We start from the raw sequence: 22,517 nt of genomic DNA, 5'->3' as shown, positions 1-22,517 counted from the left end.
GCTGCTGCAGAAGCTGTGCGCTGAATACCAGAAATGCTCTCTGCTGCCAGATCCTCGCGCTCCAAATCTGCGACCGGGCACTCTGGCTGCGTCGTTGAACTGCCGGGCTTTGTGAGTATAGAGGAGGCTATGGTACAATATGTTGTTCGATTGATGAGACTCGTTGAATTTTGTGTTGTAAGCGGGGAATACGCACATACCTCGGCTATACCCTTTTCAACTATTTTCGACAGTTAAGACCTTTGTAGATTGACACGTCTGAGTGTGTGGTTTAGTAAAAAATTAACATGAAATGACACAAACGTTCCAAATGCATTTGTTCTGTCGCGCAGAATCTCACAAAAATGGCTCTCATTCGTTTACTTTTGTTTCCAAAACTAGTACAATGTTTTTTGTTTTTTTTTTAAATCTCGAGAAATTCTGTTTGCCATAGAACACAAAATAAACAACAAAACGCGTTAATTAGGCCGCCACAAGCATCCGGAATTGCGTTTACGCAGGCTGCCACGGCCCACTAACGAGAAAACCCACAGCCCAGCGCAGTCGGGCAACACTGACGCAACCTGGGCGTACGTATGAATGGCGGTTGTTGCACGTTGGTTCCTGACTGGCGAATTTGATTGTGTACAATTGTGACTCGCGAAATGGCGAAAAAGCGAAACGGAGAAATGGCGAATAACAAACAGCCAGTGGAAAACCAGCAGAGCCCACGGCTATGGCGCAGCGGGGAATCTGGCGACGAAGTGCGCATAAAGTGCGACGGATGCAGGAGGTGGGCCTTTCTGGAAGAAAGCCGTTACAAGGATGTCTCGGAGGTGGAGGAAGACACAGACCCGTCCATTTGCAACATATGCACGAGGCTGACAGAGCTGGAAAACATGCATGGGATGCGGACAGAGGAGCTGACAGCGCTGGTGAGCTCCCTGACTGAGCAGATCCGACGGTTAGAGGACTAGGTGGCGAGTACGGCCAGTGCGGCTACCCCAGAGCTGACACACTCCGGCAGTGGACGGGGGGTTTTGTGTCAACCAGTGCGATCCGATGGCAATCGTGACGGTGGGGACATGGACTCCCACCGAGGCAATGCCGGAGAAAAGGACCTAGAAGTCCAGCGGAGCAACAGAGAAGAAACGAAGGCACCTGGTGAAACCAGCACTCAACAAGTCAACACAGCGGGAAATGTGGAGCAAGAGAAAGCTGCAGAAAGGACGACAGATGCGGGACAACAGAGCCTAGAGAGTATGCTACCCTCGAGGAGTTCGGACGGAGTGCGAAGCGACAAACGGAAACACGTGGACGGAGCAGAAGAAAAGGGTGATGCAACAACTGGCTTCCAGCGACCACCCCAGGGTGTGACGCGAGAGGCGATTGTAGTCGGAGACGACAACGTACCCCGTTTCGCACGCGCGCTCGACAGGGAAGTAGGCGATAGCCAACGGCTGGAGGTGCTGTACAACAGGGAGGCAACAGCAGAGGTGGCCGAGAAACTAATTGAAGATTATGAGAGTCAGGCACGAAAGGTACGCCGACTATATGTGCTCCATGTTGGCATCAAGGATTTGCTGCAAGGAAGGAGGCCAGAAGAGATTGTGGACCATCTCAGGAACACATGGTCGAAACGAAGTGACGTCCTAGCCATCTGTGCAGTGCCTGAGGTTGCAACTAGGGAAAAGGCAGTTCAGGCTGCAGCCATGTCACTGAATGTGAAGTTGGGAGACCTCTGCCAAGAGCTGAGGGCAACATACACCAACCTCAGCAAGGACTTGTACCGTGAGCACATGACCAGAGATGGACTGCACTACAGTCAGGAAGGAGGAAGGAAGGTAGCAGACCGCCTAGCCCGGGTGATAAGTCGTTTTTTAGGTACGCGCAGACGAGGCAGAAGTGTGAAACAAACACAGCGGACCAGTCAACAGAGTCAAGGGAGCAAGCACCAGGAGACAACAACACGAGGCAGGGAGATACCGAACCAGACGTTTTACTCCAGCTGGGTACGAACTGCAAAACCGCTACGTCCACAGCGGTGCGGTCCAGGCGACCAAGAACAGCGGCAAAACGAGGCAACGTCACAGACAGAGAAAACGTGGCCCACCCACCGCCCACAACACCCAGCAGAGCAGAGCTTTCCACAGGCCAACCCCTTCGTAGGGCTCCCGCCTCCACCTCTACCGGAACCCACACACCCCCAGCAATGGGGGCCCCAGCCACCAGTGCTAGTGCAACGGAGACCCGAGGTAGCTCCTATCCCCCACCTGTTTTCAATGGTGGCACACATGGTAAACTGCCAACTGGGGCATGTCCTGGGACGCCAGCCAGCATAGGGTTTCCCCTCGACACAGGGAGAAAGGGTGATCGACAAATGAAGAGGTCACAGGAGCGAAGACGAAGACGCCGAAACAGAAAGGTGGCGGGGAAAGGGACGAAGGTGGCTTTCCTAAATATGCAGGGAGGACGGGGAGAAGGAAAGTGGAACGAGGTTGCAGCCATGATGGACAAAGAAGAAATCTCTATCTTTGGGCTGGCGGAGACTCATCTACGAGGAAAAGAAGGCCCACCCATTTTCCCAGGTCTGGTTTGGGAGGGCTGTAACAGGCAAGGTGAAATGAGGAAAGGAGGTGGAGTTGGAGTCCTCTTCCGAGACAATGAACAATGGTCCAGAACAAAAGTGGAGTGCTGTGAACATATGTGGATGAGGGGCACAGTGAAGGGAACACCGGTGGCAGTTGACGTCGTGTACTGGTGGACAGGGAAAGGATCGAAGGAGAAGAACAAAGAAATGGCCAAGTGCTTGAATGAAGACGTCCAGGAGATGAGGAACCATGGAGATGACATAATTCTCCTGGGGAACTTTAACGCACATATTGAGGAATTGGACGGTAGGAGGGATGGAAACGGGCAGTACCTACTTGACTTGATAGAGACCAATGACTTGGTACTTGGAAACACACTGAGCACATGTGAGGGAAAGTACACCTGAGTATCCGTAGACCGAAAGTCATGCATCGACTACATCCTCATGTCCCCGATGATAAGTAGAAAACTGGTCAGGGTTACCATCGACGAGGAGGGTGCGGTCAGTGTTGGCAGCGACCACAACAGAATCTTGGCTATCTTCGGAGGACCGAGGACCACAGGCGCTACACGTAACTTGCCAAGGGAGCGAGCTCTACGAGAGAACGAGATTGAAGAGATTGCCCGTAAGCTAGAAAAGGTGGCAAACAGAGACATGACCTATGAGAGCATTGTGAATTGCATTAGCATGGAAATTAAGAAGATGAACAAAGGCAAGGGCATGTCAACGAGGAGGGAATTAAAAAAGCTGGTGGCACCCGGAAATCAGAGAAGCCATCAACATTCGCCAAGAGGCCTGCAGGTGTCATCGGGCAGCGAGAGAAAGGAAAGTGAAAAAGGAACTTTGGGAGAAGTACAGAGAAGCCAAGCTAAAGTGCAAACAAGTGGTCCAAAGGAGAAGAAGGGCAGTGGGGAGGCATACACTGCAGGACTTAAAGCGAAGCGGAAGAGCAGCACCCAGGAAATTCTGGAGGCATATGAAACGCCTAGGAAGGCCAACAACAGCATTACAACACCTGAAGAGTCCACTGACCCTGGAAATCGTCAAGGACGAGGAGTGTCTCAGCTTGGTGTCACAGACTGTGGCCAAACTGCTCCAAGAGGAGGCACACCCAGGGGACCCACGATATGAGATTACACCTAGCACGGGAGGGTCAGCACAAAGGCAGAGCAACAACACGGGGGAAGAGACCCCGGAAGACTCTGACTTGCTGGAAGAACCATCGAAAGTGGAAATGCACAGAGTCCTTCAGAACATGCAAGCGGGCACAGCCATGGGGCCGGACAGGGTGCCGATGAGCGTCTTGAAGAAAATGGGACCCAAGATGAAGGAAGCCTTACAAGGTGCACTTGGAGATGTCCTACACGGCAGAGACGTACCTAAAGATTGGAGGCACGGGAGAGTGAAGCTCATATATAAGGGAATGGGAGAGAAGACAGGCCTGACAAACTACCGGCCCATTACTGTGACCTCCACTATGTACAGGGTAGGCATGCAAGTCATAAGACGCAGACTGCAAGGCTGGGCGGAGCAGAAACATGTACTGGGCGAACTCCAGAACGGCTTCAGGAGTGGCCGACAGCTCGAGGACAACCTGTATGTGCTGACCCAAGCAATTGAGATTGTGCAACAGGAGGGGAGACACCTATGGGCGGCTTTCTTGGACATTGAAAAGGCCTATGATTCAATCTCCCACTCAAGGCTCTGGTGGGAACTGACACAGATTGGAGTGCCAAATTCAGTGCTTGAGCTCCTCCAGGAGCTGTACAGGGACACAACGGTTGTGGTGGAATGGGAGGGCATGAACACGCAACCAATCCCAGTGACAAGAGGCTTGCGACAAGGATGCCCCCTTTCCCCTCTCCTGTTCATGTTATATATGAATACATGGGAGGCAGAACTGGAGGAGTGTGGGAGAGGCCTCAACCTGTCTTACATGGAAAATGGGCAAATGGTGAGACAACATCTTCCAGGACTATTTTATGCGGATGATCTGGTGCTGACGGCGGGCACCTGTGAAGAGATGCAACAGCTGTTGGACATATGCACAAGACAAGGGGACAGACTGGGCCTAAAGTTCAGCTCCCGTAAGTGCAAAGTGCTGAAGTGGGGGCCTACAGAGAATGTAGAGGGGGCTTTGGACACACCGCTTGTACTGCAGGGTGAGACTGTGCAGTGTGTCACGGACTACAAGTACTTGGGTGTACACCTGTCCACGGGTAGGAACTACATCCAGGCACATGAATCGGCTGTCCGAGCAAAGGCCATGAGGGGAAAGGGAGTGCTGGCAGCAACGTCCATGTGGGCTTTCGACCGCTACGAGGTTGCTCGTAGCCTGTGGAAGATGGTGATGGTGCCCGGACTGACTTTTGCGAATCGGGTGCTGTGCACGTCGTCTCAGACTCGGGAGTTCCTAGAGGTTCGACAGCGGGAGGCGGAACAGATGGCACTCGGGGCACACAGGGGGACTCCAAACGAAGGGGTGCAGGGGGACCTCGGATGGTCTCCTTTTGAGTCGAGGGAAGCGGTGGCTAAGCTGACTTACGAGAGGCGTCTTTGCGGCCTCGGAGAGGAGTGATGGGCCAGGAGGGTGTTTAAGTACCTCGTGTACAGGAGTGTAAACACGCGTCTGACCAAACGGGTGGCCAGGCTCGCGGGGAAGTATGAGGTACCACCGACCCTGCTGGGCGGCCGGCCGCTCCGAGAGGGGGTTACGGACCTCAAGAAGCACGTGCGGCAGGTCGAGACGCGAAGGTGGACGGAGTCGGCCACACGAAAACCATCAATGACTGTGTATGCGGCCTCGAAGCGGGCGATCGAGCGGGAGCAGCTGTACGATGACCCAGGGGCAGCGGCTTGCTTTTCGAGGCACGCACGGGAACCCTCAAGACCAGGCTGTGGAGGTCGCGATATGACGCTGGGGCCCCAATCGCCTGCGTCGCCTGCGGAGCAGCAGAGGAGACAACCGAACATCTGGTGCTGCAGTGCAAGGCCCTCAGCCCGTACCCCCAGGTGGACCATCTGCCGGACGCGCTGGGCTTCCGGACGGCGGAGCTGGGGGATGACGGCGAGGAACACGTCGAGACCACCAAGCGCCGACTAGAGCAGTGGTGGGAGATTTCCTGGCGGCTGTGGAAGAGGGAGAGGCGAGCTGGGCCGGACGTGCAAGCGCAAGCCGGACAACCGATTTTTTCCGCCCAAGTCGACCTGCCCCACACCGTGGACCCAACCGAAGCTCCAACACAACAAGAACTCGGCTAGGATTGGCTAAAAACCAGGCTGAGCAAGCCTTTTTTTTTGGCAGGCCATCGCCGGAACTTCCGGCGAGCGGCCACCCGTTACAAAGGGGACGCCACTAAATCCAAATCCAAATCCAAATCCAAAAAGGGACATGCTTCGTTCGAGATTGCCGCTGGAAAGGTCTATGCAGTTACTCTAACCGGATCAAGGCAGCCAAGCGAGAAAACCCAAAGTGAAGTAGGAAGTAGAAATCGATGTCGGTGGGAACGTCCCCAAGGGTGACCTTTCCGTCCAATGACGTCTTTTGGTTTCGTTCGGTTTCGGGTATCGTTGCATTCGGCTCATCAGCCGAAGTCTCCCCCGGCTTCACATCTGGTGGCGTCATTCGGACTCCGGGAACTTCGTATACATTGATGAGGCAGTGTGCCTGCGGCTTCAGGCTTCATCGATACTTCCCCGCAGAAAACGCGAAAGAAGTAGCGTTTCGCAAAATGCCCAATCTTTTTTTTTTTCTTTACGGTTTTTGAGGTGAAAGAGGGTAGACGGTAGCAGTAGGGGAGAAGTCATCTCTCAGTCAGGAAAGAAATAATATTAGGGGACAAACGTAGGTTCGCAAGATACGGCAGTTGGCGTAGTTGTTCGGGTTCCCGCTTCCCGGCTCCGCTCGTCAGAACCCAGACCGAGCGCACCCCCCCCCCCCCCCCTCCCTCCTGCCTGTTCGTCATTTACTCCCACTCAAGTACAGCTGCGCTCATTGGGAGCGTGGAAAGTAGCCCATGCCTTCGCAATGCTGGCACAGGTGCGCTAATCTCACTGCCGCGCTGCAGCAATCACTGAATCAGTCTCAGGGACACAGGCGCGCTTAATATGACGTTTGTTTCCCCTCCCGTAGGGCCCCTTGTAAACCGCCTGAAGATGTCTGGGTGGTCTCGTTGGATCGCGTTCCTGCTTTCGGCGTTCGTCGCCGCCAACATCGTCATCTTGGTGGCCAGGTACCCTCTGGGAACGTGCGTCACTGACCGTTCTTGCAAAACACAGTCTTCGGGGCCGCCGAAGCAGCACAGCCCTGCTGGAGTGGAGTAAGTAATTTGGCTCCTAAACTAGCCACGAGAGTATTACTCAACTGACGTAGGTTTTACGGTGGTAATCCATAGGAAAAATGAACGGATGTTTTTCGGTTTTATTCATTTTTAGGATGTCGGTGAAGTTCGGTGATCTGCTTCGGACGGACGCTAAAAACGGCGATTATCAATGACAAAAAAAAAAAAAAAAAAAAAAAACACGAAACCTAAGATTTTTGTTCTAAAAGGGGAGGGCTGTGACATAAACACTAGTTGCTAGAGCAAACATCCACAAAGTTCTTGGACACCAACGTCACGGCGTACGCATTAAAATGCGAATATCACCTGAACAACAAACATTGGAATGTTCCCCGGAGATCTTTTAGATTACAGTCATAAAATCCCATAGTAGTCAATATTCATAAATCATAAAATATCAATAAGCAGTCATTCTACTTTGCGACGCTTGTAGTTTTTAAATCCACGGCTCTACAAATATTTCTGCACTGGATCCATTGGGACACATTCACAAAATTATACATTTCTGCTTTTCTCGACAACATATATCGTAATATTCCCGAGGACTACGATTTCCTGGGTATCATAGGGCGCAAATTACAAATAATGTTGATATTTTCTTCAAAATGTTTTGATCCGCGGAAAATCCCCAAAAAACTGACCATGCAAAAACAAAAAAAAAAAAGTTTGGTGATCTTTTGATTTGAGTCAATTTTGTATGTGTTGACATCAACGGATGTGTATCGGTGTTTCTAAGGTTAAAACCGAAAAGTGCACGGCTTGGTATTACTACGGTTCCGAAATGTTCGGGTTTTTCTTTTTATTTCGGCGGCGTTTCGTGTTTTGCGGTGTTTTCGGTTTTCCTCAACTTTAATAAAACAAACTCAAAGGTTAAATATCTGTTTTAGGGGTTTGTGTGTGTGTGTGGGGGCGGGGGGGGGGGGCAATCGGTAACGGTATAGAGTATAGACTGAAAAAAAAAAAGCGGAACCGTATTTAAAAATAGAGTTACGTGTTTTTTCGTATTTACCAATAAACACCGTAAAGTCACCCCCTAAACCGTTTTGCCAGAATCGGGAACTTCGTGCGGTGTTTGTCCAGAACCTACAACCCAGACAGAACTGTCTGCGAGGCTGCTTCTTCCTTCACTAATCGCACCCGGTATCTACTGGCGGACATAGCTCTGTAAGCGACTGTTGAGCGCTTGCTAACGGCGAGCTTCCGCAGTTCTTTTGCAACGTGTATTCGACACCAACAGGATTAATCTGATCTAGTTTCGAGCATGCGCTCTCAAAAAACACCCTCGACTATGGCGTCCTGTGACTACCCTCCATACAGCCCTGCGCGGATAACAGTTCGATCATCCGCATCCGACAGGCATCCCCAAAATTCGAAACCGAAACTCGACCCGCAATTGGCGCATTCAGGCTAGATCATGCAATTATGCGTGAATGGAGAAACAAAAGCGTATTGATGAAACTGTATAAGTTATAAGCCGTTTTGCTTATATTTTGTACAAATAGCACCTTGGGTCAGAATACGGTGAAAGTCCTTTCATCGTATTTTGTTTTATCGCATTTATATTATAAGCGATCATCCTCCCAGAGGTACTCCGCGTCGCTGGAAGGATAATCACTGTTGTGAGATCGCCCTGGAAATCTGCGGCAGTCTTCCCTGAAGATGTGCTCTGAAGGACATTTTCATATATATTTTCCTTTTTGCTTCGCAACATTTATTCCAATCAGAAACGAGGTTTCTAAGCATAAAAATTGATAATGAACAAACTAATAACATTGTGTCATTTGATTAAGGTAAAATAGTTAAAAAGTGGAAAAAGCAATGCAGTCACCTGTAACCCCCCCTTTCCAGCGGAGTACTTGTATACGTGGTAAGACGCGAGTAGAATCAAGGGAAAATATCACGACGTGCAATAGTGGCAACACCGCCTATCAATTTCAGTTTTAAACACAAACGCGTAACTGCGTGCTCTGAACCTCATACTTTTCCAACTGCCGAGAAAAAATATAGATAAATACACCGCAAACAGACGCTAGTTTTACTCATCGAGGAGGCTTCTACTTTTTTTGTGGCTTCAAGCTTGTCAATTTGCATTTTCTTTGCTGAAAAACAAAAAACAAAAAAGGTTTTTCGAGAATTTTGTAGGGAACACTGGTGATTGCAATCGGCCGATAATGGAGAGTGATGTTGGCGACCTGTTTTGTAAATGGAACCACCTTCCCTGCTTTCCAATCTAAAGGAAAAACAGACTTTTGCATAGATTGATCCAAAAGTTTGGTTAGTGTAATTGAAGAGTATACGTTGGTATTTTTTTTAAACCAGTATTTGTACAATCCCTTGCTATCGATGATAACAACTTTAACCCCTCAATTACATGTTGAACCCTAGCACAATCAAGCAGAATTGGGGGAGGGGGGGGGGGGGGCCCATGGTCAAAAACTTAGAACTATGCAGTACTGGGCATTTTTGGCTATTATCACGTGAGAATGATTCAGAAAAAAACTCTATTAAAATATTGGCACTTGTTTCCAGTGGCATATTTACGCCGTTCTCAGTATTTAGCACGACTGAAGAATTTGATTTTTACTCATAATATTCCCAAATTGTACGAATATCGTTATTTAACATTTTCGGTAGTGTAGGCGTAAACAATTGAAAATTTGCTTTGTCAAGTTCTTTTTTGTATGCCTCCGCTGCAATGAGATATTTTGTCCAACGTTGTTCACATGTCGTTAACTTAGCAGCACGAAATACTTGTTTATTTTTATTTGAGGAACCACGGTGACTGGGAATTCTGCGTCGGCTCCCGCCGTTGACCCTGGCAAGTTTCTTGGCCCTATTTCTGAAAAAAAGGGAGGTACGCTTTCTAATTTTACAAGAAAACACCGACCTGTGAAATACATTTTTGACGGAAATTCCAGATTCTCCATGCGGGCGTCGATTTTTACGGTCGATTTTAGACCGAGCCTGGTGATTTGGGACACCATATAGACCTTTGCAAAAGCCACCTCGTGCACTTTGCCATCTTCGTCTGCTGGGCTGTGGAACGCCTTCTGAGAACATGCTGTTGCTCTGCTGTGCGCTATACCGGACGGCGGACACTGTGCATGCGTCCACAGCTCAGTGACCCAGCATTTTTCGCCCGGCTGATAAGCGATGCAAAGGTCAATATTTGCTCCGTCGTATACGTATCAGTGCGCTAGATGCGTCATGGGGAAGCGAGTTTTTCGTCTGCTTATCCAACCCTCGCGGCGGCTCCGTCTGCTTGCTACTACTGAAGAGGCTAAATGCCGCCTGGAAGCGATGTGCTGAAGAGAACCCGGGATCAGAACAAGTGGACACAAAGAAACGAAGATTAATCGGATCTAGTGTTCGAGAATGGATTGGATCGGATCGCTATGGCTAAGGTGAAACGGTTTTATTGCCAGCTCTCCCTCCAACTTCTCCAGACAGTTGATACGTTTACGAAATATGGCCATGAAAGTTTATGAAACTAAGTACCATGTGCGTTTACTTCACCGATATAAGATGGCGCGCTATCGCAACAGGGAACCATATGCTTAAGATTAGTGCTCTTCGTACTCTGCGTACCGTAATTTCTCTCGCGCGCTCTTTTGAAATGGGGATGCACGCTTTTCTGAAGTAGTGCACCGCCCGCCAGCCTTCGGGCCCTAGTCCATCGTAGAGTGAGACGGAGTAAAGAGATACCCGTTAAGCGGGGCGTATAATTTTCCTGTCCACGGCACTGAAGCACGTCTTGATGTTTAAGACGTTGCCTCTTTTGTTTTCAGATCTCTATCTCAATGCAGGTTCTTTTCTTTTATTAACTTCGTAATTTATAGTCCCATGCACTGTTTAGAAACAGCTCGCATTTTACGACACCGGCTTCGAATAAGAAAAAGCGTCTGCTTATGCCCCTTCCCGACAGCAGCGCCACCACACGGGCGTGACGTCAGAGCCATGTGTTGATGTACATCGACGAATTTTCGTACATATTCAAATGTATTTTTCTTTTATTTGAGTGTTCAACTGTTTGTTTACACCATGTGACGTTATCTGAAATGCGCACGAAGTGCTCTCTTTGCTGGCAATAGTCGCAGTGTAAACAAATAAAACGAATAAAATTGTGCGCGCGTTAGACACGACTGCGTGCATTCAAAGGACAGACGAAGTACATTCAGAGTTCAGAATAGAAGCAAATCGGCTCCGCGAATAGACCCCTTTTTCAAAGCCCGATCGAGCAAGAATGGCAGGCGCCATCGCTTGGAAACCAAGCACGTGATTGGATCCGAGTGCTTGCCGAGCGCTGACGTCACACTCGCTCTCGATACAAGCTGAGCCGAGATCACGCCGAACGATGACGCAGGCGTCGTGTCCAATAGATGCGCAGAGTATGTGCCCAAAGAATGGCGACCTCGGCTCATTGTCGCATCAGCCAATAGATGACGCTCTTTTGCAAGACCTTACGCGAGAGCATCGCGTCTTGTATGACGTGAAGTGGCAATGTGATGTCACGTGGCACTACGACGTCGCGTCACACCATAACGTAACGCGACGTTGTGTCGTCGCGCCGAATTTCACGTGACGGTACGACGACACATTATGTTACTCGGCGTCGGGTAACATGATGATGTGACGTCGGTACAACGTCGCATCATCACGTCCATGATGGACGTGATGATGTGACGTCACGTGCACGACGTACATGAAGCCCTAAGTGCGGCTGTGAAACTTTTGACTTCAAATGCTGTCGCCGTAGAAGCGATTAAACGAAACACGCGCTCCGAAATTTAAAGCGACCGGAGATTACGGTGGCTTCATACACACGTGCGCTTTTGCTTGAGTGGTGATGTCTCAGCCTTTTCTTTTCGCGTCTGTTTTTTCATGGGCGCGCTATCCGGTATGACCCAGCTCTAGCGCCTAGCCTTGGCTAATGCTAAGACGCCATTTTACCGCAAAAGTCACGCACTGAGTGCGCGAACGCGTCATACAGTGGCCCACTCACTTAACCAAATACGTCTTCACCCTGTGGTAGACAGACCTGCAGGCACCCTGTCCCAGACCAATTCTTTGCATCATCTGGACGGCACGATGCAAGGTTTTGGTCTGCTCCAGGTTTCTGCTAATAGGATGAGATTCCCGATTTCTTGGTGTGGCAGTCGTAAAAAAAAAAAAACACACAAAAAAAACCAAAACAAAAAAATACAACGTCCACACAGGGTTGGGAAAGGAACGCCACAGTAAGGTACTACGCGTACAACTGCGACTACGCTGTAACCCGACATTAGAGAATATTCCAGATGTGCGATTCGGTCCGCGCAAGCCGTACGAGGGATAGTTTCATCGTGTATAAATATTAAAATTTCAGCGCGGCGGAAATACAGTCATTTTCGCCGTTAATTTCAGATCTCGGAGCATAATTTTTTTTTTTTTTTTTTTTTTTTGCACGTGAGGGTAGCCTTGTACGGTCACTGTTCTTTGGGAACACAACATTAAATCCGATAACGGAAAAGAGAAGCATCATGGGATTTCGGAACAATAACACCCGTGTCTTTCCCACTCGTTTTTTTTTTCCTTTTTTTTTTAGTCATGGCTATACCTTTATTTGGTGCGGGTCGCGGAATTCAAACTTTTTTGTACTCGAGGATGTCGATCAATCGACAATTTGCTAGCTTTATTGCTCCAACTATCGCACAGCGCGAAAAATACTTCGCAATTTGGAGTTTGAGCCTGGTAACAAAGGCCCGTTTTCAAACCTCAACGCAAATGTGCCGTTCTGCAAATCTAAAGTAACAGGAAAAGTAATGGTTACTTTTTCAAGTAATGACAACTACTTTTTCTTTCAAGTAACCAAGTAATCTAATTAAATACTTTTTTTTAACGAAGAGCAAATACGAATTGTAATTGGTTACTTTTTTGTTATTTTGTTCTGTTTAGTATATTGTACAAAACTGCCCTCGACGCACGCAGTTCTTGCTTCCGCAGCAGCCTATGCAGAGAGCAAGTCGTCTGCTTCTTGCACAGGAGTTGCGGTGACGTCAAGACGACGTTGAGCTCTGATTGGCTTTGACTGAAACGATGGTGGGCTGACCTCAATACTCGATGCACTTAAAGGGGTACTCCGGCAATTTTTTCATGGTCGCTGATTTGCCTCAAAATTGGCTCAACACGCAGAGAGACACGTCTGTACGAGTTCCCCGAGTATTGTGTGAAAAGAAAAAAAAAAAAAATCGCGAAGTTATTGAATTTTTGAATCTCGTTTTCATCGTGTTTCTTCTCAAACCGGGAACCCCTACTGGCAACATTGAAGTGTGACGACAGAAATGGTACAAAGTGGACAGTAAACCATGCATGTTCCCAACTGATTACAAGATGTTTGGTGGGGAGAAAAGAATGCTTAGTAACTGACTCACTGAGACGCATGCAAAAAACACTCGACATATTCTGTTTAAGACTACACGCACGACCTGAAACTCTGTACCATGTGTGACGTCACACCACTGAAGAGCGCGCGAAAATTTGAATGCTGGTTTCAGTATCATCTTCATTTACGGTTTTCTCAATTGCTATTTTGAATTTCGAGAAAATGAATAGCATACCATGACGACAGAAGCCCGGGTAGTCAGAAAATGCAATTTGTTTAGGTAGCTCAAAAAACGGCCGGAGTACCCCTTTAAGGTCTACCCACTATTTTTCTTTAATCAGCCAATAAAAGCTCGGCGTTCTGACATCATCCCAGCCCACCACTGTGCAAGAGCAGACGAACTCTCCGTATACACCAACAGAGTGTTTACAAACAAGCCCGCTTCGCCCCTCACCAGGGGTGGGCACTGCGCTTGCGCAGAAACCAAATTTGAGAAAAGTAAAGCGTTGGCGCATGCGCAGTACCGACAGCAGCGCCACCACAGTGCCGTGACGTCAGTGAGTCGAGTTGGTCTATAACCTGTTTTGAGGCGTACCACAGCCAAGGCCACGATCCGACGGTGCCAATCAATCACCGCAAAAAGTGCATCGTCACGCGAGGTCGTTGTCTTTGCGGGATTGCTATGTCACCGACTACAAACCAATCACGCCGTGAATGCGGCGCCATCTTGCAGCGCCTTTTGTTTTGGTGTGATTGGTTTAGCGGCTGACGCAGGAAACGTACGAAGACAACGAGCTCAGTGACAATGCACATTTTGCGCTGATTGATTGGCTCCGTCGGACGTAAATAGAGTTTAATGTAAGCCTAAGAAAGGCGACGTCTATTTGCTTTCTGTTAGAAAGGGGGAACGTTAATGCGCAAGCGCAGCAGCTTTTTCTGTTTTTTTTTTGTACAGTGAAGCTGTATATGTCTCGTTGGTCGGGTTTTTTCGTCTGCGTCGAGAGGACAGTAGTCGACAGATAAAATGGTCGACAGAAAACCCACCCGCGCACCATATCACTGTTCACGCGCGCCTTATCTCTATTCCAAGGTGGTTTTCATGCTTGTTGCAATAAGAAAAGCACAAAACAAGTGTAAAAACCACGTGATAGAGGATAAGCACGTAGCACTCCCCGCATGCGTTTCACGGTAGAGATGCCGGTTGCACAAGCTGCCGCGGCAACGGCAGAGTATACACCAACTCATGTTTACAAACAAACCGGAGCGCCCCTAGCGGACGCCACCGGCGCCGCGCATGCGCGGTGAATGGTGGGCAAGAAGCCCGCCGTCGCCCATAAACAAACCATTGAATTGCATTGTTTTCGGCGTCGGTGGGAGTCCCCGTGCTCTTTTTCGCGTTGGAATTGTTGATTCTACGTCCTCCTAACAATCTCTGACTACTTGAGCGGCTTCAGCAAAATTAACGAGGCAAAACTTTGCGTGAATAATGTGACTTGCGGCGATTCATTTGACGTGGACGCCGCAGAATGGGCGCTAAAGCCTGATTCGCACGATGAGATTCTGCTCGCTATTTTCAGTCGCGACGTCGCTCGGGCTGCAAAAGCGTGGATCGTAGCTGAGATGGTGGACGTCGATACTTAGAACCGCAAGTAGAATCTAGCATTATAAATCGGCGATGGCCACCGGTAACAATGATCAACATCTTCTTGCATTTACTGTTTACACTTCTTACCCTAACCAACCTTCAACAGTGTTTTGAGGCCTGCACTTAGTTCTTAACGCAATTACCGGGTCAACGTTTGGCTTACGGGCCGCTGTCGTTTGAACGAGCTGACGACAAAAAGCAGATATGTTTGAAAGAGCAGACGACAGTCCGATCGCTTACGGCAAGAAGCACCGCGTCCCGCGTCAACAAACCATTGGAATGTCACGTTGTTGGCGTCTGTGCGAGTCTGCATACTATTTTTTCGCGTTAGAATTGTCTATTCTACGTCCTCATGACAATGTCTTACCACTTTAATCGCCTGAGCGAAATTATCAAGGCTCGTTACACCGCTTAACTTTGCGTAAATAATTTGACGTGTGGCGATTCATTCGCGTGAACGGCGGAGAATGGACACCAAAACCTTGATAAGACTCTTCTAGATATTTTCGGTCGCAACGTCGCTCGTGCTGCAAAAGTGTAGAAGGTAGCGGCGATGATCGACTTCGATACTGAAATTCAGAAGCGGCACCAGACCAAGCATCACAAGTTGGTGATGGCCACTGGTACCAATGATCAACATCTTGTATCTACTCTTTACACCGAGCCTACATAAGTCTTTTGAGGCCTGTAATTACTTCTTATTGCGATCACCGGGTCAAAGTTTGGTCTCAGGGCCGCTTTTGTTTGAACGAGCAGACGACAAAAAGCAGGCCCGAAAGAGCAGACGAAAGTTCGAACGATCATGCGGCCGTGTGAATTTCAAGACGCACTGAACCCGCGGGTGGCCCGGACAACTTGGCGGTTTTTTCTCGTTCATGTTGGAACAAAACAAATACATCTGCCGACCACAAAGCGTTGCTCGCACAAGCAATCGTAGTTCGACAGCGTCTGGTTTACCCTTTTCACGGCTACTATCCACGTACTCGGGAGAACCGAGCGGGCAGAAACACATGAAAACTGATCTTCGAACCTTTCCAGACACTTTTGGTACAGTCCCCGTCGCAGCATTTTGACGATAACGCAGGTTTTTTGTCTGGTTTAACCGAAAAGAACACAAGAATGCATGTCTCGCACGGCGACTTCTGCCCACCAACCCAGACCGGAAGTGCGACCGACGCGCCACCACCGCGGCGTGACGTAGGAGAGTTGAGTTGGTGTATACGAAGTGTGGAGTGACGTCACTAGCCCCGCTAACAATGCGAAGCACGTAGCGCTGGCCGCATCCGTTTTCCGGTAAAGGTTGTGGTTTCATAAGCTGGCACGACAACGGCGGCGTATGGAGCCTTTCAAATATAAAAAAAAAAGGTTTTGGTACAGTAATATTTACTGTCTTTCGTCAATCATTTGGCGTAGATCGTTTTGCTGGTTACAAACATGAACTAAGCTTGCGTCCCAAGTGACTTCTAGTTGCACCATCTTTGCAAGCCTCTTGAGCTTGCTTATGTCATTAGGGCCAGAAAGAATAAATGCTACACGAAGAACAAATTCGGAGATTTGATGAGGGTCTTCGGTTGTAGAATATAACATCTTGGAGGAGGCAAGTTGGTTTACAAGAATACTGCGAACATTTTAACAGATCTCGCACTCCAGGCACGTAGCCAGGATTTTGTTTCGGGGGGGGGGGGGGGGGGGGGGGCGCCGCCGCCCATGAGAAAAATGCTGTATGAGGCGGAGGGGGGAGAGGGGGAGAGGAGGTTCCAGTAAAAATGGAAGATTTCGGCGGGGGCCCGGGACCCATGGCCCTTACCTCCCTGGGTACGTGCCTGTCGCACACCTTCGTTATCTTTGCGTTACTCTGGAGAATTGGTGGTTAAACGTTCACCTACATTTCGAGCAGCGGTGTTAAAGGCCGACGACCAGACTCGAGATTCTGCAAGGCAGAAGACCCTCCTCTCCACGCCTTCGGGTGAGGGAAGTGAAGGATGGAAAGAAGGAACCAAGAGGGGCGGGCGTGTGTGGAAAGGGATGGAGGGAGAGGAGTAAGCGGGCGAAAAGTGGAAAGCGCGAACTGCTCGTCGGTCTTTAAGGTGGCCTTTGTTCATTCTTTTTATAAACTCAAAGTTCTCTGGGACGTCAAAGACTGGAGCACCACTTGGCGGCGTTTGCCAAAAACAATGGTCTATAGTGCAGTGGGCAATCGTTGCAGGTGATACCACAGCTTCGTTGTCTAACCACCTTCACAGCGCGGATTGGGGCCTTAATTTTTGTTTGCTTTTTTTTTTTTTTGAAAAGGGGGATTGCATTTTGACTACGGGTTTTCGAATAGTGGTACGAATTGAAGAATCTGGCCTCCTGTTCCTGCTTGAAGTTAAGGGGTTGAACGCTGCTCGTCTCTCCTGCAGGCATGCTATTTAATATGCCTAAATTTAAAAAAAAATAGTTACAGAAACAGCAAAAAACGAAGGCGATATAAAAAAAAAAGAGAGAAAACAAAAAACTACGATTCTCGTGGTTATTCGGCAGTGCTTACTTGAAGTAGGTACGAATGGCCGGACTTGGAAGTGCGGAGTCTGAGTGCTGAAGTGAGCGCCCATAGCATCCATTTCACACCATCAAACACACACTATCAAACACAACATAAAACACACCATCAAACACAACATCAAACGGGCACGCTTCCGTGTGCGCAGCCGTTCCGTGCCAATAAACCACCTGATCACTTCATCGGGCGTCAGTAATAATTTAGAAACAAGTGCTGGCTAAACAGAGAATCTGTACGGGTCGCTGTAGCCGCGTTATCCATGCTGCCAATAGAAACTTTCGAATAAAAGAAAAGGTGGGCGGGGGCATAGATTTGTAGCACTAAATCAGTCCAAGGAAAAGCAGTATTTATGCGTAGTATTCTACTTACTGTACTCGTTTTCACCTCAACCCCCGTAGCAAAACAAAAAAAAAAAAAAAAATGAAGGTCCGGTTTTTTAGAGACATTTTTCATTTTCCTTTTACGTAGAGAACTACGGTCTATGTAGGTGTGTTTTAGATGAGATATATGATATCTTATTAAGGCGTGCATGTTTCAAACTCCGGAAGCATCGCTTCTTCCTTCGACAACCAAACCTCGCACGAACAACTTTGCGCGGCGTAGGAACAATGCTTTGTGCATTGTTCATACGCCGCGCCAAGTAGTTCGTCAGACGAATCTACAGGGTGGTTCAAGGAGACACCAGGCTCTTTAGATTGACCGCAAAATTCGGTTTCTTAACCTATCGCGCTACGACTTTGTGCAGCGTTGCCCACGAATGGTGCATATTTTTTGCAAAATTTTCAAAGAGCGAACTTACCTGAGGAAAAAGTAAAGAAAGAAAAAGGCTTAGCTCCTATGGAAACGCAGTGACGCCACCGGTCTTCAAACAACACGGCGCCGTTTCGCACGGGAGACAAGAGATGGCGCAACAAACGCCGCCAACGAACGAGCAGGCGTCGAGAGCCGGCGTCTTTAGCAGACAATCTTTTCGACTCAAAAGCGGCGCGCGTTCCGCAGGCGGCGACAGTCGCAGAAACAAAAACAGGCGCGGTAACAACAAGGAAATGCAGTTCCTTGTCTGCTAAAGACGCCGGCTCTCGGCGTCGTATGCTCGTTCGTTGGCGGCAGTTGGCGTCGCGACCGCTTGCGCCATCTCTTGTCTCTCGTGCGAAATGGTGCCGTGTTGTTTGAAGACCGGTGGCGTCGCTGCGTTTTCATAGAAGGTAAGCCTTTTTCTTTCTTTACTTTTTCCTCAAATAAGTTCGCTCTTTGCATATTTCACAAAAAAAAAGCACCATCTGTGGGCAACGCTGCACAAAGTCGTAGCGCGATAGGATAAGAAACCGAATTTTGCAGTCGATCTAAAGAGCCTGGCGTCTCCTTGAATCACCGTGTATAAACATTTTACTAAATTACCCATGTACCAAGAAACATTATAGACGCTTTGCAGGAGCTGTGCATGGGCGCCGCATAACCGACCTTCAGTTTTTGTTTCTGCTTACTCCGTTTACTTCACTTCATCATGACCACCGCAGGGCAGGTTATTGCCATTTTAGATTCTACTGCGTCCTTCTCCCCAGAACTGGCCTTTCTGGAGGCTCGTCAAATCCCCTTTCATTGGCTCGGTTTCTCGATCAGACAAGAGAAGGTCAGCACTGGAGGCTGTAATTCGGCTATGCACTAACTCAAGTCTACAAATAAACCGCAGCGCCCCTAGCAGTCGCCGCTGGCGCCGCGCATGCGCGATGGAATGTGGGCTAGAAGCTCGCTGTCGCCCATAAACAAACTATTGAAATGCGATGTTGTCGGCGTCGGTGTGAGTCCCCCTGCCCTTTTTCGCGTTCGAATTGTTGATTCTACGTCTTCCTGGCAATGCCTGACTACTTGAGCGCAGTGTTGTACGGAACGGCGTTCCAAGGAACGGCGTTCCTGGAACGCGTTCCTTTTAGGAGGAACAAAGGAACGTGGCCGTTCCATTTCGCATCGCTGGAACTGGAACGGGAACGCGTTACATTTTTACTGGAACGGAAAGAGTAACGGCGTTTCTTTTTTTTCGTCCAGTGGGGTAATTTTTATTTTGTTTCGAACAGGGAAATTTTGAAAGTACAAAAACAGTATCTTTACGAAGTGCAGGATCTCGTTACCTTTTTGACTACTAATCTTATGGATTATTTTGTGTGGTCCTCGCTTGCTAACAGTTTCGGGTGCAGGAGAGCTGGTGGACGTTGGTTCTTTTTTGTCCGAAACTGAGGTACAAAAAGCGAGGCTTTTTGTCGTAGGGAAAGACAAAGAAGGAGGGTTATTTCAAACTCAGCTACTTTCTTTGGTTCCACGAATCCTCATACACCCACAAATCTAAGGCCGACTGCAGCCACTTGTGAACTTCCATAACGAGGTCTAGTTACAACAAGATCACATTCTGCCAAACATCGAGCGCACCCTTGTATCCTGAGCATTGGTCACCTTAAAAGATACATACAAAGAGAAAACTTCATTTCTTCTCTTGTCCCCCCCCTTCAATATGAACAACAAAGCCAACGTACAAAGAAGTATTTGTAGTTTTTAAGACTGACCTTCCAAAAGCCCTACCCTCTCCTCGACTTGCTCGTCTTGCGGACAGCAACATCGAGAAGCAACTGTTGTTAAGTTCGATCGAACAAGGGACTTTGTTCAATTGAAACGTGTGAGGTTGTTATAAAACGCTCGTACAATGTTGGGTAAAAGTACATTCGGCTCGTCTCAATCGTCTACTAAAAACATGAATACGGTTAAAAGCTGAGACTTTTAACTTGAATATATCAACAAATGAAACCCTGATTCCGCTTGTTTTCTTCTCCAGTTGCCCCTCCATAACGACATGCAAACTCGTATGTTGACTACTAATGGGATAGATAAAAAAAAACTCTTCTTGATTTAACTAAAGATAGTAATCAGCAAAATACAAATGTAACGTATATGTAACGATACGTTACATTTTTTTTAACTGTAACGGGAACGAGTTCCTCTTTTGTATAGATGTAACTTGTAACGGGAGCGCGTTCCAAAAATCAGAAGGAACGAGGAACGAGCTTCCGTTCCTTTTTTTGAGGAACGTGTACAACACTGCTTGAGCGGCCTCAGCGAAATTACTGAGGCTCGTTACACCGCAAAACTTCGCGTGAATAATGCGACATGCGGTGATTCATTCCGCGTGGACGCCGCAGGATGTACGCTAAAGGCTGATTTGCATGATGAGATTTCGCTCGCAATTTTCAGTCGCGACGTCGCTCGGGCTACAAAAGCGTGAACCGTAGCTGAGATAATCGACGTCGATACTGAAACTCGTAAGCAGAATCGGACAAAGTAAATCAGGGTTGGTGATGGCCACTGATAACAATGATCAACATCTCCTTGTATCCATTGTTTACATCGAGCCTGCTTACCGACCTTCAAGCTTAAGTCTTTTGAGGCCTGCACTTACTTCTTATCGCAAGTACCGGGCCCACGTTTAGTCTACGGGCCGGTGTCGTCTAAAAGAGCAGACGACAAGCAGAAACGTTTGAAAGAGCAGACGACAGTTCGAACGATCAGGCGACCGTTTTAACTTGAAGACGCACTGAACGTAGTCAGACGGTGGTCCTTACAACTTGACAGTTTTCCGGCGTTCATGTTGGAACGAAACAAATAAATCTGACGACCACAAGTATCCGTGAATTCAACCCAAAGTGCCTCCCGCCCAAGCAATCGTGGTCCGACGGCGTCTGGGTTTCCATTTTCACGGCACATATCCACGTGCTCGGACGAACCGAGCACATTATTTTATTGAGTATTATTGTTGCTCTCCAACCAGAGAGACTTCTCTCAAATGTTCACCTTCAAGTCTTTAAACGATAGACACTGCCGTAGAAGAAGAAGAAAACAGATTACTGCTCCTCAACGGCCATAGCCGCAGTCAACCCCTGAAGAAGAGACCGAGCTGGTCTCGAAACGTAGGGTTTTGCCTTTATACAAGGATTTGGTTGGTGTATATTCTATTGATTATTATTGTTGCTCCCCAACCAGAGAGACTTCTCTCAAATGTTCACCTTCAAGTCTTTAAACGATAGACACTGCCGTAGAAGAAGAAGAAGAAAACAGATTACTGCTCCTCAACGGCCATAGCCGCAGTCAACCCCTGAAGAAGAGACCGAGCTGGTCTCGAAACGTAGGGTTTTGCCTTTATACAAGGATTTGGTTGGTGTATATTCTATTGATTATTATTGTTGCTCCCCAACCAGAGAGACTTCTCTCAAATGTTCACCTTCAAGTCTTTAGACGATAGACACTGCCGTAGAAGAAGAAGAAAACAGATTACTGCTCCTCAACGGCCATAGCCGCAGTCAACCCCTGAAGAAGAGACCGAGCTGGTCTCGAAACGTAGGGTTTTGCCTTTATACAAGGATTTGGTTGGTGTATATTCTATTGATTATTATTGTTGCTCCCCAACCAGAGAGACTTCTCTCAAATGTTCACCTTCAAGTCTTTAAACGATAGACACTGCCGTAGAAAAAGAAGAAAACAGATTACTGCTCCTCAACGGCCATAGCCGCAGTCAACCCCTGAAGAAGAGACCGAGCTGGTCTCGAAACGTAGGGTTTTGCCTTTATACAAGGATTTGGTTGGTGTATATTCTATTGATTATTATTGTTGCTCCCCAACCAGAGAGACTTCTCTCAAATGTTCACCTTCGAGTCTTTAAACGATAGACACTGCCGTAGAAGAAGAAGAAAACAGATTACTGCTCCTCAAAAAAAAAAAAAAAAATTGGGTTGTGTGTGTGTTTATACAGCCTAGAACTTGGTCTGCCTCACAGGGGCGACGAGTCTCCCAGCTGTAGATGAGAAATTTAGCCAGTGCGGTACAGCCGCTAGCCTGGGGTCTCTAACGTGCATCACGCAGTAGTGACACACGACCGCACGCCGGTACGATGCTCATCCAGATCGAAACGGGCAGGGGCGGGGCTCGAACCCAGGATCCCTGGGTTCTGCAGCGCGAGCTTTCGCTCCACGTGCTCCGAGCTGGTGTGCGCTAGACCACTCGGCCACCGATCCCCCCTA

At 48.3% G+C, this 22,517-nt stretch overlaps 1 protein-coding gene across 1 annotated transcript in view; it reads left to right on the top strand.

Annotated features, from left to right (window-relative positions):
• The first annotated feature begins 1,064 nt into the window (after positions 1-1,064).
• The window catches only part of LOC8053068 (glucoside xylosyltransferase 1), a 44,531-nt gene continuing 23,078 nt past the window's right edge, over positions 1,065-22,517 (top strand). Inside the window, exons 1-2 of the mRNA XM_040221625.3 lie at positions 1,065-1,863; positions 1,988-2,144. Coding sequence (XP_040077559.1) covers positions 1,065-1,863; positions 1,988-2,144 — 956 coding nt within the window. The remainder of the gene's footprint in view (positions 1,864-1,987; positions 2,145-22,517) is intronic.

Source organism: Ixodes scapularis, unplaced genomic scaffold (assembly GCF_016920785.2).
Source record: "Ixodes scapularis isolate PalLabHiFi unplaced genomic scaffold, ASM1692078v2 PGA_scaffold6__148_contigs__length_123643588, whole genome shotgun sequence".
Taxonomy (NCBI): Eukaryota; Metazoa; Arthropoda; class Arachnida; order Ixodida; family Ixodidae; genus Ixodes; species Ixodes scapularis.
Note: the sequence above shows the minus strand (reverse complement) of the source record. Positions and strands in the feature narration are given on the sequence as shown.